General features: G+C 42.0%; 1 protein-coding gene across 6 annotated transcripts in view; it reads left to right on the top strand.

Moving 5' to 3' along the window:
* The window catches only part of TRIM67 (tripartite motif containing 67), a 57,444-nt gene that overhangs the window by 31,745 nt on the left and 9,003 nt on the right, over window positions 1-16,696 (top strand). For 4 of the 6 annotated variants that reach the window (XM_043543264.1, XM_043543266.1, XM_043543263.1 and 1 more), the window contains exons 6-8: window positions 3,086-3,243; window positions 6,736-6,874; window positions 8,405-8,708. In XM_043543264.1, the coding sequence (XP_043399199.1) occupies window positions 3,086-3,243; window positions 6,736-6,874; window positions 8,405-8,708 (601 nt within the window). The remainder of the gene's footprint in view (window positions 1-3,085; window positions 3,244-6,735; window positions 6,875-8,404; window positions 8,709-16,696) is intronic. The other 2 variants (XM_027833279.3, XM_043543265.1) reach the window with 1 other exon arrangement.

Genomic DNA, 16,696 nt, shown 5'->3' with positions numbered 1-16,696 from the left:
CAGGCATGCAGCAACTGCTTACTCTTATATGCGTGGACCCAAAATCCAGGGAGGCTGTGCAGGGGCCTAGTTAGGGGTAGAGAGGTAGGTTGTGGGTCTTACTCCCCCTTGCAGTACTGTGTGACCATGCAGTCCTCCAGAACACTGTGGCCCTAAGTTTCACAATATCCATGTGTTGTAGGTCGGAGGTGCACAAGGATCACTTCACAAATTCTGAAGTGCATCCACTTCTGGGATGTAACACAGCAGATCCCCAATTCTTTGCCTCAAAAGATATGAGTTACATACATTGAAGTCTAGGTGTCCTGGGCGAAAAGTGTTGGGGGATGAGGGGAAGGAGTGAGAATTGTCTCACATATTTACAAGTACATAGCAAAACTACATGACATTACTGCTTCTTAAAGGTGATCTTCAAAGGATTTTTTTTAAATTGGGCTTGTGGCTTTTTTCACTTCTTTATGATGGACAAAATCTGAAAACTTTCTTTTAAAGTTTTGGGATTTTTTTGCTTAGATTTAAACCTTAGAAATGTCAGGAATCTGATCTTCCCCTTGTTTTGTGAAGGGGATCTTGGAGAGGGTCTCATTGGATGTGTATTGTGAACTTTACATTTTAACTATAGTGGTAGGAGTGTGACTTTTTAACAAAAACATCTTTTCTCCAACGCGTTCATTAGTTACTGACATTACATCTGTGTTAACAAGAACAAACAAAAAAACCCCAGAAGTTTTAAACAGTCCAACTAAAACTCCCTTCACCTCCTAGTTACAAAGCACTTAGTTTCTTGACTGTTGTGATATCACAATTTCACTAGTACTCCAGTTACCATATCATCTTCTAGGGAAGACCAGATCCAAGCTCGAATGTAAAAAAAAAAAAAAAAAAAGCAGATTTTTATTTATTATCATTAAAGTCTTCACTGAATATCATAAAGAAGCAAAAAAGGTCACAACTTGGGGGAGGGGTCACCTTTAATAGTTTGTTTTAAAAGCTGTCAGCCACACATTCTTCCAGGCTCCGTAGTACCAGCATTCACCTCAACACTTGCTGATGCCATCAGAAGGCCACTATAACTTTTGTATTGTTTATTGCAAGTGCAATATTGATATTTTGTCAGCTCGTGCGTGGCTACGTAACACAATCCCAGTAATTTTTACACAGTGTTCTTTGCACAGTATACCAGCGAGAGAGAGAATAGAAAGAACAGTACAAAGGGCTGGCTCTCACACAGGCAAATGAGGAAAACAAACTACAAAAGAAGAGCAAATTGACATTTTTAACAGCTAAGTCCATGGGAGCTGAGAGCCAGGGGTGGCTTTAGCATGAGCTTATGGGGTCATTTGCACCCACAGAAATCACCCCGCACTAGCAGCTCCTGTCCTAGATCCCCACTCTCAGTGTAGTGACCTATCACATGGGGTCTCAGCGCCACTCAGGGTTGGAGGGTGGCTGTGCCAAATTTCATTGAGTGGCCTTGCAACCTGGCTTGCAGGGTTGCACCACCACTCAGGTTTGGCCCAGCCATCATGGCAGAGGAGCGGCTGGGCCAAATCTGAGTGGTTCTGTGATTCCATGCTCCAGGTCACAACACCCTGAGTATGGAGCTGGACCCACACCCACAGGACCAGAGCTGCCACTGTGATATGAGTGTGGGGCAGGCTTGCTCTTCAGCACCCCCCCTCCCTGGGCCTCTCCTCCTCTCCAGGCCAGGATTAGGGTTGCAGTGCTAGGGAGGAGAGTACAACTGCTAGCAGTCGCTACCCCCTCAGCAGTTTAGTATAGTGAACCCGTTGAACTGGGAGGCTACATCCACCCCTGCTGAAAGTGCTCAGCATCTTGCAGGAAGCACCCAGCACTTTGCAGAACTGAGCCCTAATAGTAAAATTCAGAACCATGCAGAAGGCCAGTCCAAGGCCTCCATGCCACTATACCCCACTAAAGCCCTGGGATTTAAGTGGTGCATAAACCTTGTACTAGTCTTCTGTACAAGGGTGAAATTCACTCTAAATTAGGATTCTTGCTGACTAATTCTAGTGAAGGGAGAACGGAAAGATGCTGTGATGCTAGACAAGAGAGGTAAGTTGGGTTTAGTGGCATAGACAGATAACATACATGATCCCTCCTCACAGAAGCATGGCTGAATGTTCCACTTTGCTTATTTTTATTATTGAAATATCAGCCCGGTCAATGGCACAGTAACATTTTCCTGGCCCAGTCAGTACAGACAATACCCTCATCCACAGCCTCACCCTCATTGTTATAGTTTCCAAATGGATGAAGCCAACATCAGACTCCTGTAACCTAAAAATGACCTTTTTTTTCTACCTGAACACAGTGATTCAGATAAGATTCAAATGAAATTTTTTTTCTTTAATAGTATCCCTACGTTTCTCCTGAAACTTTTTTTAAACAAAAAATGGGGTTTTTGACTACACAGAAAATGTTGTGAAATTTGCTTTCTGTGAGAAATTTCAATTTTTCATTGAAAAACAAAATAACCCCATACAGAAATATTTCAGTTTGGATAGGCTGCCACAGTGCCTCATGGGTGTTGAAGTAGGGTTGTTTCATGTCTCCAGTCTTCTCTATGGGCTGAGCTCCCTGGCCACACTACAAGTCCCATGATGCATAATGGCATGAGACACCCTCACCCCCCCGCACCCAATCCCAGGCACCACTTCCCCTCTGTAAGGGGGGGAGACCGTTATGCATCATGGGAGATGTAGTCTGGCAGGGAGTCTGGCCTATTGAGGAGAATGGAAGTCTGTGATACCTGAACTGCAATTTCCATGAGGCACTGTGGCAGCATTTTCTAAATCAAAATTTTATTTTTTGGCCTAAATATTTTGGTATCAGCTGATTTTTTTTCAGTTTTCAGATAAAATTTTTGGTACAGAATTTTTGGTGAAAAATTGAAATTTTCCGTGGGGAAAACACATTTTCTGACCAGCTCTATCCCCAAGTAACTTTGGCTACTTTGCAGGATGGGGGAGATTAAAAGCGAGGTGAGGGAAGTGATGGCTCATCATATTGCTGACAACAGAGTCTGATGGGTAAGGACAGAATTACACTAATCTGTACTCAGTTCCCATTACAGTGCCACCAGTCCCGTTACTGCAGCTGGAGAAGTGTTGTACCCGAAACAACAGTGTGACATTGGCCTGGAGGATGCCACCCTTTACCCACAATCCAGTGGAAGGGTATATCTTGGAACTTGATGATGGAGATGGTGGCCAATTCCGAGTGAGGACTTCATTCAGTATTTATTTGGGTTCTCTCTGGGCTTGTGAGGGTGGAAGGTGGGATTTAAGGGCACTACAGCAGTACACAGCTGGATGATAACCCGTTGCAGGATATAGTCAACTGGAGTGGAATAGAGACGCCCCAAGGTTGCTCTAATGTATGCTGGGGTTGAAGCCATTGTATAAATGGCCCAGGAATTGGGGAGGTTCCTTTGAAGATTTCACTGTCAGCTGCACCCAGCAAACAATGACCCAGGTCAAGAAATGCAGTCATGGAACAATTCTATTATGCCTGGTTTTGTGGGTAAATTTTGGCCTTTATCTGAGGTTCTCAAAATCCTTTCTATGGTCATGGAAGAGGGTGAGTGGCTGAAGCTCAACTCGGACAAGACTGAAGTGGTGGTGGTGGGCTGGGGGAAGCAGCAGTAGATGGCAGAGGTTATGTGAGTCCCTTTGAAGGAGTATGTCTGCCATTAGTTACAAATTTTTGCAGTGTAGAGGTGATCTAGAACCCCTGCTTCTGCTTGACAGTCATATTATAGGAGTGACCCGACCAGCTTTTTATCATCTGGATCTGGTGTGGAGGCTGAAGTGTTTCCTCTCAGGTGTGGACTGTGCCACCGTTATCTAGGCTTTTGTTATCTCAAGATTAGACAGTTGCAATGTGCTCTACCTGGGGCTGCACCTTAAAACCATTCAGTGACTTAATGCTTGTGCAGAACACATCAAATCGCTTACTGAGCAGGTCATCATGCTGGGAGCGCATGACACCAGTGCTCTGGGATCTGCACTGACTGGCCATTGGTCACTGGGTGGAGTTTAGGTGATGGCTCTGACCTGAGACTGGCCTACCTGAGGGATATTCTCTTTCCCTGTGCCGTACTGCCGCAGCTGTGGCCAGCAAGGATAGGAACTTGAGTAGGAACCCGCTGATTATAAAATAGAGAGAGTGGCTGGCAGGGTGGTTCTCTGTGCAGGCTACAGGACTTTGGGAACTTGCTCCCCCACCTCCTTGATCTGAAATATCCCAAAATAGGTGGCCTTCTGGGCATGCTGTAAAAGCCATCTGTTTGCTAGGGTTTTGGAGAGGGCTGAGGGTGTGCTTCCACAACAAAGAAAGGGTGGAAGGAAGGTGTATGGCTGAGTGCCTGTTGAAATGATTACTTTAAGAACAGCCATACTGGGTCAGACCAAAGGTCCATCTAGCTCAGTATCCAGTCTTCTGACTGTGGCCAATACCAGATGCCCCAGAGGGAATGAACAGAACAGGTAATCAGCAAGTGATCCATCCCCTGTCACCCATTCCCAGCTTCTGGCGAACAGAGGCTAAGGACACCATCCCTGCCCATCCTGGCTAATAGCCATTGATGGACCTATTCTCCATGAACTTACCTAGTTCTTTTTTTAACTTATCTAATACTTTAATGATTCTTGGAGTTTATTGTAGTATTAATGATGTGTTAGGGCTCCTAGAGTCTTTGATAGACATGTTTAAAATTAGCATTTAAATCTAAATAACTAAAAACAAATGTCATCCCCAGTATAAAAAATTTATAAGATCTCAGTTCAGTACAGCCTTTACTTATACCCAAAGCAGGGACACATTCAGATCTATCTTTCTGATTGATTTTGTGAATCCCAAAATTTCAAAGTTGTGGATTTAGAATATAACAAGCAAGATCCCAATTTTTGACATGCCTCTAAAAGGATAATATTGCCTGCACTGCTGTGATATAAATACCATCTGCTTTAGCTGTTTTAAAACAAAGTGCCTGCTTCTCAGGAAAGGCCATTCCAATAAAAATATGCCTACATTTTGTATGGGATATTTGATGTCTAAATCAATAATACCAACTGGATTTCCTCCAAGACTTTATCCGCATCTGGCCTGTGGATTTAACAAGAAGCTTTAGTTCATCTCACTGCAAAGTGCCATACTCTGAATGAGCACAAACAGTCAGTGAACAATGGTGAAAACATACAAGAAAGCAAGAATTGTCCAAAAATCACAATCTAGCTCGCACAAAATGTATTTTATAATATGGGGCTAAATTAAACCACTTCACAATAACCTTTGCGTCTCTGATCAAAAGACTGGAGGAGAAGTCAAGGCCTTAGACTCTTTATTGTGTTACTGAAAGCACAAGTAATCCCTTCTCTATTCAGCAGTGGACTTAAATGTATACTTAAGGCTCGCTGACTTCAGTGGGACTACTCAGGTTCTTAAGTGCTTCACAGAATTGGGGCACAAGTGCTGCGCTGAATCTGGGCCATACGCTCTGTGTTAGGGCATTAGCTACTATAAATCTAAGTAGTTCACAGTATCATAGACATTGGATGTGGAATGTTCCAGAAGTCATGTATTCCATCGTCCTGCCAATGCGGGATTATTTCTAGAGCCCTGCGTTTTTTGCAAATGTGAAATAACACGAAATAAAACAAAAAAGATGGTATAAAAAGTTATAAAAGGAAAAGTGGGATTGCCTGTCCCACAGGTCTGGGCCTGGCTCCCTACTCCAGGCATTGCGACCTGACCTACAGGGTTGCAGTACTGCTCATGTTTGGCCCAGCCACCCTTCCATCATGATGATGGGGGTGCTGCTGGGTCAAGGCTGAGCAGTGCTGCAATCCCATGGGACAGGTCACAACACCTGGAGCCGGGCCCAGCCTTATGGGACAAGAATTACCACTGAGGGGTGAGTGTGGGGCAGGCTCATTCTCCATTACTGCCCTCTAAGCCGGACCCCATCCCACCCCAGGGCTTCCACTTTTCCTGGGGCTGGATGACATGAAATAATGCAAAATTTCCAAAAAATAAAACAAAAAATTAAAGAATTTCACCTATTGGAGATTATCTAATGCTTTTTCTAGTCTCCAATTAAAAATGTGGTTTCTTCCTCATCCCTGTAGACTCTTCCATTGCCTGACAGATCTCACTTATATTTTGCTTAGATTTTTCTCTTTCATAATTTCATGCCATTACTCCTAGCCATCCCCTTTGTGCCCAAATGACGACTCATCCTGCTTGGTGTTTGCACCAGTCAGATCCTTGCAGCCATTTATCACATTCCTTCCACCCCCTTAGTTGTTGTATACCCAAATGATACATACAAAGTTCTTTTTATCTTCAGAAATAAGCCTCTTCAGACTCTGTATTCATGGTTTGGATCTAGGTTCCAAAACTACATTGCTGTATATTAACAGTACCCATAGGAGGATTGAGACAGCCCTCTTGAAATAACAAAACTATACATTTTAGACTTCCCTTTTTAATCTTTGTCTCACTCTTGCTGCCTTCACCTTTCTTTCTTGACTTCTCTTCTCCACGTTGAGCCTCACTGGACGTAAGTATCCCTACTATAATAATGTAAATTCTAAATTCACCTAAACATTGAACAATATTTACTTGTAGCTTATGTTTAAAAGTCTGACTGTGAGACCCTCCGTTGGGAAGAAGGTGGTGAGCTGTGTTCCTGTCTTTTTGAATGCTCAGGAAGTGTATGTTGGCAAGGAGACCCTATGCACAATTGATGGCCTTCATTTCAACAGTACCTACAATGCAAGAGTCAAAGCTTTTAATTCATCAGGAGTTGGCCCTTATAGCAAGACAGTTGTTTTACAGACATCTGATGGTGAGTTTGTTTTAGATCATTAAAAAATAAAGAGCCCCAGTTTCTAGCGGCCAGGTATTGACGTTCCATCACATCCACCAATATACTTGGCATTATGAGTTTTGATAACCTTCAGAAAGGGGCCCCAGGACTGAACGTGCCTATAGACTGAGCTTTGCTCTCAGCCCTCTATGCTGTGACTCCAGGTCAGGACTGATGTAGGTTAGTGGGGCAGGATGGGGATGCCCACACTCCTGCTGCTCCTTCTGTGGCTAAATAGAAGATATAAGATCCCCTTTAGCAGACCTTGGCCTTGGTGAGTGTACATGTGATTTCCATGTGCATACTTTCCAGCAGTAGTATGTGTGTGCACATTTGTGGAGTCTAACACTTGCACACAGCGTTAGGATCAGTTGGGTACATGCACAGGATTTAGTGCTGGGAAAGTAATTGTGCAACTATGTTGTGCCCTCATTGAAAATCAAGCCTGCAGTCTCTGAGGTTGTCAATCCAGCACTTTCCCCTGCCCCAAATACTCAAAAATGATAAAAGAAAAATAAAATCCAGCTCTTTAGACTTTTGGCATGTTTTAGTTATTGGCAGCTCTCCAGGTTTCAAATGATACAAGCGCATTTGCCTGTCGAGGCTTTGGGTTTAATTAAAATGGTGTTTGCTCTAGAGTACGTAGTCACTTACACCACACACTGTGAATATCTATATGCTACTCCTTGTCTCCACCTCTCTCTCTGTGTCTTTGGTGTTTCAGTGTTTTCTTCACTACTGATACTAATTTCACAAGAGTGTTTGATAAGACCTGGGTGGTAATTCATGCTGTGTTCCCGTGTAATTACACTTGACATCCATATGGGCACCACAAGAAGTTCATCTTGATTAAAAATACTGTAAATTAATCCTGAAGCAAATATCATAATCGTGCTCCGTATTTATATAGTGTTTTCAAAATATGGCAGAATAAAATATTTAGGTGTAAAGAATTTTTTAAAATAAGCGAGTGAAACCCAGTTGTGATGAACTTGGACACACAATGAAACAGTAATTCCAGTAGACACAGGCCTGAACCAAATCCCATATCTGAACAGCCCCAGACTTTGGGGAAGTCCAGAGCCAAATTATTTTTCTCTTATTTGTGCAGCAGTAATTTGCACAAGAATGTACCTGACCCAAGCAGAGATACTCACTTCTCCAGGGAGCTTACATCCTGAAAGGCAGGCCCAAATAGGACAAAACACATTGCCTGGTTTACAGTTATATAGCACCTTTAATCCAAATAGATTGAAAAATGCATTGCAAATTTTACTGATGATGTAAATGACATAAAGCATTCTTATTTTCTCCCCTGACTGAAATGCAATCATCTCTGAGGTGAAACAGTGCATAGTGCTGTAGTCTAGCATAACAAGGAAAGAATATCTTCTCCACTCGAAAGTATGGTGGGAATTTAGGAGGGAAAAAACTTACTTAAAATAAAGCACAATTAAATTTTATTGCATCCTTTCCTGCTGTTAAGCTGCCTTTATTCTTCCTGCACAGTGGCCTGGTTTACCTTCGACCCCTCTTCAGCCCATCGGGACATAGTCCTATCGAATGACAACCAGACTGCCACTTGTAGTAGTTACGACGATCGTGTCGTTCTGGGCACGGCAGCCTTCTCCAAGGGTGTACATTACTGGGAACTACATGTGGATCGTTATGATAACCATCCAGATCCGGCTTTTGGAATTGCCAGAATTAATGTGATCAAGGACATGATGCTAGGAAAGGACGACAAGGCATGGGCCATGTATGTTGACAACAACCGCAGCTGGTTCATGCATTGCAATTCTCATACAAGTCGGTAAGCTCTGATCATGGACTTTTCTCGTGGCTTGATTTTTTCCCCCCCCTTTAAGTACGACACATTTTAAATATTATGCATTCCTTTTCATTGAATCAGTGGGAAAGGTGATTTCATTCCATTCCCTAGGATTCTTTGTGGTCCCAGGGCAGTATAGCAATTAGGCAAACGCTAGCACCAACAGCAATTTGTTCAAAACGAAGATATTTACTGTCAGTACTGAAAGCTGATTAAACCTAGTGATAGGCTACGGCCAGGGGTGATTTGAGGACAAGGACAGAGGAGGGAATGCCTTACACTGATGAACAGTGACCAATCTGCCGTATTAAACAGAGGTATTGAATGGGATTCTTTGCAAAGCCTGTCAGTCTTCTTCAGCAGGAAGACTAGTGGTTGTAATGGAAGCTTGCTAGGATTGAAGGCACAAAGTGGAGAAAATTTGGGGGTCCTTATCTGGGAATTGGGCAGTTGGGGGCTGGAGACAGGCTAAGGCTGAAATACTTAACTCCCTTTCCTATCACTGTGGAGGTCGGCATTTATGTATTCTGCACCCTGGTTTTATCAGGAAGATTTTCCCAGCATCAGCCAGCGTGTAACAGCCAATATCACAATACTGTAATTTCTGGAAATAATATGTGCCTTCAGAAATGGAGGCATGGCTGGGAAGAATGTTGTGTAGTTGGAATTGAGTTAGTAATCAAAAGTGTGAGCAACCAAATAATAATAATTAAAAGATTTACAATTGCAGTCAGTAGAGTTTTACATGAGAGTTGAATTTGGGTCTAGGAGTATCAGGTAACTCTCAGGAATGCTATGATGGTTCATGTAAGTGTTGTTAGGGTAAATTGCAGACACGACTGCTCAGTCATGGGTCACAAGAAATATTTCTAACCAAGTGGCATGATTAGGGTTCGCCATTCATGTCATGATGTTTGACTTGATTGAATCACTGGATAATGCTGTTTTTCGTAGAACCATAGAATTGAAGGACTGGAAGGTACCTCGAGAGGTCTTCTAGTCCAGTCCCCTGCATTCAAGGCAGGACTAAGTATTATCGAGAATTTTATTTAGTTATAACATTTGTAAGACTAAGAAAAGTAATTTTCTTCTTCTTCATCTTCATCATCATATGTTATTTTGAGTCTTTTGATGATTTTTATTTGGTTGCCCACATCTTTGATTTATAACGTTATATTCTAACTACACAGCCAGGACCTTCTTCTCTAAACTGACATATTATTCCCACAATATTACAACAGCATGTAGTGGAGTGAATTTGGGCCATTCTGTCTATACCAGTGTTTCTCAACGAGTGGGTCATGACCCATATGGGGGTCATGAAAGTCAATCGGGGGTGCCAAAAGGTGTCAATGGGATGTAGGCGGTGCCTACGGCACTTTGTTGCTTTTGAAAAGCTTACCTAAGTATTATTAACCCTATTTTACAGGTATGGGAAATGGACACACAGAGAGATTATGTGACTTGCCCAAGGTCACATAGCAGGTCTATGGCAGAACCAGGAATAGAATCTGGTTCGGTATCCTATTTTCTGGACCACACTGCCCCTCCTTACCCCACTATCTTGAATATTTGTTCCTTAAAACCAATAATGAAGAGAGTCTTGCAGTGATCTTGAAAAGGCTTGTTTATAATGTTCCCTTTTTTTTAGATATTAAAGGGATATTTACCTCATAGTCACATTACCTTAAAGTTGGTTTCTATATCTCCTGTAGCACGTACTGTATATTCTAATATGTATTTGTGTTTTAAAATATACCACAGTTGCTGAAAATTTTTTAAAGCGAAGGCCACTGCCAGAACATGACCTAGCAAAACTGCTGCAAAGTTATCCAGCAAACCCTGTTCTGAAAACTGTGGATTAGGGCTGGCCAGAAAACAAGAGTTAGATTTTTATTTTTATTTTTCTGTGAAAATTTTTGAATTTTCAACATTTGGTTTTGTTACCCATTGGAATGAATACTGGACATTTAAAAAAAGAATTGGGGGTAAGAGGACCCCCTCCTCCTCCAAAAATAGCCAGTGGCCCAGTGGTTAGGGTGCTCACCCGGGATGTGGAAGACGTAGATTCAATTCCTGAGACAAATCAGGTGAAGCAGGGACTTGAGCCTGGGTCTCTCACATCCCAGGTGTTCTATCCACGACCTGAGAAAGTTTTGTTGAAACAGATATGTTCCTGCAAAAAGTTTCAGTTTTGATGAATCATCATTTTCCAACAAAGTGATTTGTCAAAAAATTCTTGACCATTTCTGTTGTGAATATCATCTGTATATTTACAAAAAGAAAAGGAGTACTTGTGGCACCTTAGAGACTAACAAATTTATTTGAGCATAAGCTTTCATGAGTTACAGCTCACTTCATCGGATGCATTCAGTGAAGTGAGCTGTAGCTCATGAAAGCTTATGCTCAAATAAATTTGTTAGTCTCTAAGGTGCCACAAGTACTCCTTTTCTTTTTGTGAATACAGACTAACACGGCTGCTACTCTGAAATCTGTATATTTGTCTCTGTTCTAATTTATAATGCAGCCATCACCATGTTATAGGCAGCATCACAAACGACATGCATGACAACAACAAAGAAGTATTTTTTAAAAAGCCATCTTGGCTTCTGGGCCATTATAGATTGGCAAAAGAATTTAAGGGCTGAGCCAAAGTGTACTGAAGTCAGTAGAAATTTTTCCATTGACTTCAGTGGGTTTTGGCTCAGGGCCTAAACCAACATAGAATAAAATAACAAAATGTGATAAATTATATGAAAAGATATTTGTCTCTGTCCCTTTAGTGCCTTTGGATTTAGGGCAGAAGTAATTTTAAGCAGTAAATAAATTAGTGGTCCATGAAATAGCTGATGCTTTCTGAAAAAAATGCTGGCAAATAGTCTGTGTGACACTGTCCTAGAAACCTATTTAATGGATTCAAGCCTTGGAGTGTTGTTACGGGCAAGCACTCTGTATTGCTTGGCCGCTCAAGAGCTTAGCAAAAGCTTTTTTTCCATGGACAGCAAACAATAGACACATTTTGGCTTTCTGATCACTCTGCCTAAACGGGAGAACAAAACCGCTTCCATGGATGGTGAATTGCCAGCTGTTACAGGGATAGCTTAAAAAGGGACAGACTGATGGAGTATTCACTAGAGTGAAGCGTAACTGTGGAGTGCACACTTTTTTTAATGTACATGCGCTTTAATGGTATTAGTGCTAGGCATTATATTTTTAACCACGGCAACCAGTTAGGTCACTTGGTTAACCCACTAGTTTCATTAGTCTTTTAAAAACAGTAGAATCTGCTTAACTATCACTCCCTAGTGGAAATAGAAATATACCTCTGAGTGATCATATATTTAACAAATCTATTAAAGCCTATGAGGGTTGCAGATGCTATGGTAATGGGGGCCATTATAATTATAGATATCTAGAGACCAATTGTTTCAGCTTTCACACATTTTATAGGAATGTGTGAGTCTGAAAATAAACATAGTCAAAAGTCCTAATCATGGAAATTGCTAAATTCCTTTTGCAAGTTGGCAGCACCCTCAGCTCTCATTGATTCAGCATCTTGCATAACTGGGCCCTAAAACATTTTTTAAAAAAACAACAGAAGATGGCTGATTAATGTTAGTAGCCGTAGCAGAGCAGGGAATCAGTCTTTCATGAAGCAAAAGAAGTGCAGAAAAAGAGGCACAAAAAACTTAGGCTAGCAAGTATCAATTCACATTTGTTAACTGCTGGGAATAGGTGCACAGACACACCAGGTGTGCAATGTGTCCCTTGTCTAGAGCCACTGGAGTTCATGGTAGTGGAGCTGTTCTCTGGCGAGGAATGTATACATTGCAATGTATATAAAATTCCAACCACTGCAACAAATCGCAAAGAAGAAGAAAAAAACCACTAAGAAGAGTTTGTGTCTGGAGCATCCTAAAAATGAATAATTAACCATCAGATGGGAAAAGCCGCATCTTGAGAACTTGGGACAGAAATCAGTAGGAGTCTCTTCATTGATTTCAATGGGCTTTTATCAGGCTGTTGAAGAAGCAAAGTAGGAGTGAAAGGAATCAGCCTTGCCATTAGAAATCAGAAAGTATTCAAATTATTGTAGGGTAGGTTTATAAGACAAATATCAACTTAACTGTTAAACCAATTTTTACATTAACTAAAAGGTGTTTTTAAAATTTAGGACCTGTGTTACAGGAACTTTGAAACTTTCTGCCATTTTCTAATGATATAGCCAATTCTTTCAGACCTATTTTGCATCATCAATTTGGTCAATCCCCTGCTGGGAAATATTCTAAAGTGGCAGGCTGTATTGAGAGACAACAGCATTATTCATGGAGGGCCAGATTCCTCCATCTTTACTCACAAGCAGTAGTACCTTCTGGGGTTTCTCATGGAGTAAGGTACTACTCAGTGGTCCTAAATCTGCAAACACTCATACAGATACTTAACTTTACACATGTGATGAAATAATCCAACAGGACCAGAGTCAATGTGAGTAAGGGTGGCGGAATTGGGACTTATATGGAAATACTGAAAAATTGGTGGATATCTCTACAAAGAAAGATTCTCATCAAGTAAATATTTATTTAACTGCCTAAAGTATTATAACAAATTGCTGCTGTTTCCATTTAAGTGGTCATGCAGATTGTTAAGACACTAAGTGGCTTCACATAAAATGTAACATGCATTATCTTATATATAATATTTAAAACAAGTATGGAGTTATAAAAAGGAATTACACTAGAATTATTAGCTGGTCTTCTTGAAAATTAGATCAACCCAGCTATGTCACTCAGGGATGTGAAAAAGCCACACCACTGAGCGATGTACTTAAGACGACCTAACCCCTGGTGTAGTTGAACTAGCTACCACCTCTTGGGGAAGTGGATTAACTATGCCGACGGGAGAACCTATGTAACTGTGTTTTGTATGTGGATGCTGCTTAACAAGAAATATTTTGGATGTGGCATGGTGATCTGATTAATGAAAAGGCATGGTAGTTCTGTGGTGTGTATTATTTAAGACCATAATTACATGAGTGCAAAGTCTGTTCAGCCAATTGGTTTCTAAGTTATATCCAAAGCATTCAATCAGAAAAAAGCTAAATGTTAAAGCTGCAAAATAAAGCACTCAGAAGTCAGGAAATGCCTTGGTAAAGTTTGTCCATGCAGCTTTCACTTTCCCACTGTTCCCCATCATTAGAGTGACTGGGAGATTGGTCCCAAAAGCAGTGGACCACCAAGAGGTGTGTAGCTTTTGTGGGAACCATCAGAAACACAGGGCAATCTGCACTGAGACCCTTTGCCTTTGCAGTGGCTCCCTCTTTCCTGCAGCCCTCAGCCACGGTGTTAGAGAATCCCCTCTCTGCCTTTGCCCCTGTAACACCCCTAGAGAAATTGTTCCCCACTGTAATTTGGAAGTGGTTAATGCTGACAGAGTATTAGTAACTTACCTGCTCAAGACCTGTGGGTTTGGTGGGAGGATGATGCTGGAAAGTGGGTATACCTCCAACTCTGCCCCTTTCCATATGATAGATCTCAGGGAGGGGTTTCCGTTCAGGTATGGGCTGGGGGAACACTACTGCAGAGGCAGCACTCCTCGTTTCCAGCCGGCAAGCAGGGCTTTGCTGGGCTCTCATACCCTCAGCCTGTGGAGGGGCAGGGACCTATGGCTCTGTGCCATTGGTTAGCACAAGGGTTCTTAGCCTTTTTCTTTCTAAGACCACCCCAGCATGCTTTAAAAACGCCACGGTCCACCAGTGCCCCAACAACTGTTTTTCTGCATATAAAAGCCAGGACTAGCGTTAGTGGGTAGCAAGCCGGGCAACTGCCCAGGGCCCCACACTATAGGGGGCCCTGTGAAGCTAAGTTGCTCAGGCTTCAGCCCAAGGTAGTGGGGCACAGGGCCCTGGGCTTCAGCCCCATGCGGTGGGGCTTCAGCTTTCTGGCCTGGGCCCCAGCAAGTCTAATGCTGGCCCTTGTTGGCAGCCCCCCTGAAACCTGCTCGTGGAGCCCCAGAGGACCCCAGACCCCTGGTTGAGAACCACTGGTTTACCACACAATTCATTAGCTTCAGAGAATTAACTAACTTCTTAGATAGGTAGGAGCATAATACCATAAAAAAGGGTGAAGCTTAAATTTCTGCTTTTGGAGAGGATCAATGTTTCTGCTAAGTGACATTTTAAAAGATGAAAAAGTATATTTAAAAACTCAGCCGTATGCTGCAGCATGTAAAGCAGGACAAAATTTGTAATCAAATCAGGTACTAAGAGGGGAAAAAATAAAGTCCATCAGAAAAATATCTCTTATCTCAGTGTTGCCAGTTCTTGCAATTTTTATTATGAATCTTGTGATATTTGGCGTGTGTGTGTGTTGTTTTTTTTTTTAAGCCCCAGATCCTGGATTCATGTAATTAGGTTATGAGAATTTCATCTTTCATTTTAAAAAAATTTAGGTTCCTACCCTCACGGTTATAGAGCAAATCTTGAAAACACGATCCCGAGTGACTGTTACACTGGGAGGCAAAAAAAAGAATCCCATAGTTATTATCTTGTGGGGTTTTTTAAAACAGATCTCATGATTAGGTGGGGGACCCAACTCATAAGTTTTGAGTGGAATACTGGTATTGTCTGAAGAGATTTCATTGGGGAAAGAATCTGCCATGTTCTCATTATCAGCCCAGTAAAGGATACAATCCTATTTCAACTGAAGTCAGTAGGAAAACTCTTTTTGAGTTCATGGGGAGCTGGGCTGAGCCACGCAATGGTCTAATCATGTGGTTTTCAACCTGTGGTCTGAGAACTCCTGGGGGTCCACACACTGTGCTTAAGTGGGTCCATGAAAGGTTGTCATTGCCACAGAACCATGGTTTTCAGCCTGTGGTCCGTGGACCGAGGAGGGGCCACAGAATATATCTAAGATTTCCAAAGGGTTCTGCACCTCCAGTTGAAATTTTGTAGGGGTCCGCAAATGAAAAAAGGTTTTAAACCACTGGTCTAATCTAAAGAAAACCATCTTGTGCCACCTAGTGGACAAAACTAAAACAGGTTTCAGAGTAGCAGCTGTGTTAGTCTGTATTCGCAAAAAGAAAAGGAGTACTTGTGGCACCTTAGAGACTAACCAATTTATTTGAGCATAAGCTTTCGTGAGCTACAGTTCCGATGAAGTGAGCTGTAGCTCACGAAAGCTTATGCTCAAATAAATTGGTTAGTCTCTAAGGTGCCACAAGTACTCCTTTTCTTTTTATGGGGAAATAGTTTTACTTTGTGTAATGACCCATCCACTCCCAGTCATAGGGCCTAATCACATCAGCCACAATATCAGAGGCGCATTCACCTGCACATCTACCAATGTGATATATGCCACCATGTGCCAGCAATGCCCCTCTACCATGTACATTGGTCAAACTGGACAGTCTCTACGTAAAAGAATAAATGGACACAAATCAGACGTCAAGAATTATAACATTCCAAAAACCAGTTGGAGAATACTTCAATCTCTCTGGTCACTCGATTACGGGCCTAAAAGTGGCAATAATTCAACAAAAAAACTTCAAAAACAGACTCCAACAAGAGACTGCTGAATTGGAATTAATTTACAAACTGGATACAATTAACTTAGGCTTGAATAGAGACTGGGAGTGGATGGGACATTACACAAAGTAAAACTATCCCCTCCCCCCCACTGTTCCTCAGACGTTCTTGTCAACTGCTGGAAATGGCCCACCTTGATTATCACTACAAAAGGTACCCTTCCCCCCAGCTCTCCTGCTGGTAATAGCTCACCTTAAGTGATCACTGTGGTTACAGTGTGTATGGTAACACCCATTGTTTCATGTTCTCTATGTATATAAATCTCCCCACTGTATTTTCCACTGAATGCATCTGATGAAGTGAGCTGTAGCTCACAAAAGCTTTGCTCAAATAAATTTGTTAGTCTCTAAGGTGCCACAAGTACTTCTTTTCTTAAAACTAAACC

The sequence above is a fragment of the Chelonia mydas genome, chromosome 3, assembly GCF_015237465.2.
Source record: "Chelonia mydas isolate rCheMyd1 chromosome 3, rCheMyd1.pri.v2, whole genome shotgun sequence".
NCBI classification, from domain to species: Eukaryota; Metazoa; Chordata; order Testudines; family Cheloniidae; genus Chelonia; species Chelonia mydas.
The sequence above is the reverse complement of the archived record's forward strand: the minus strand, read 5'-3'. Positions and strand labels throughout refer to the sequence as shown.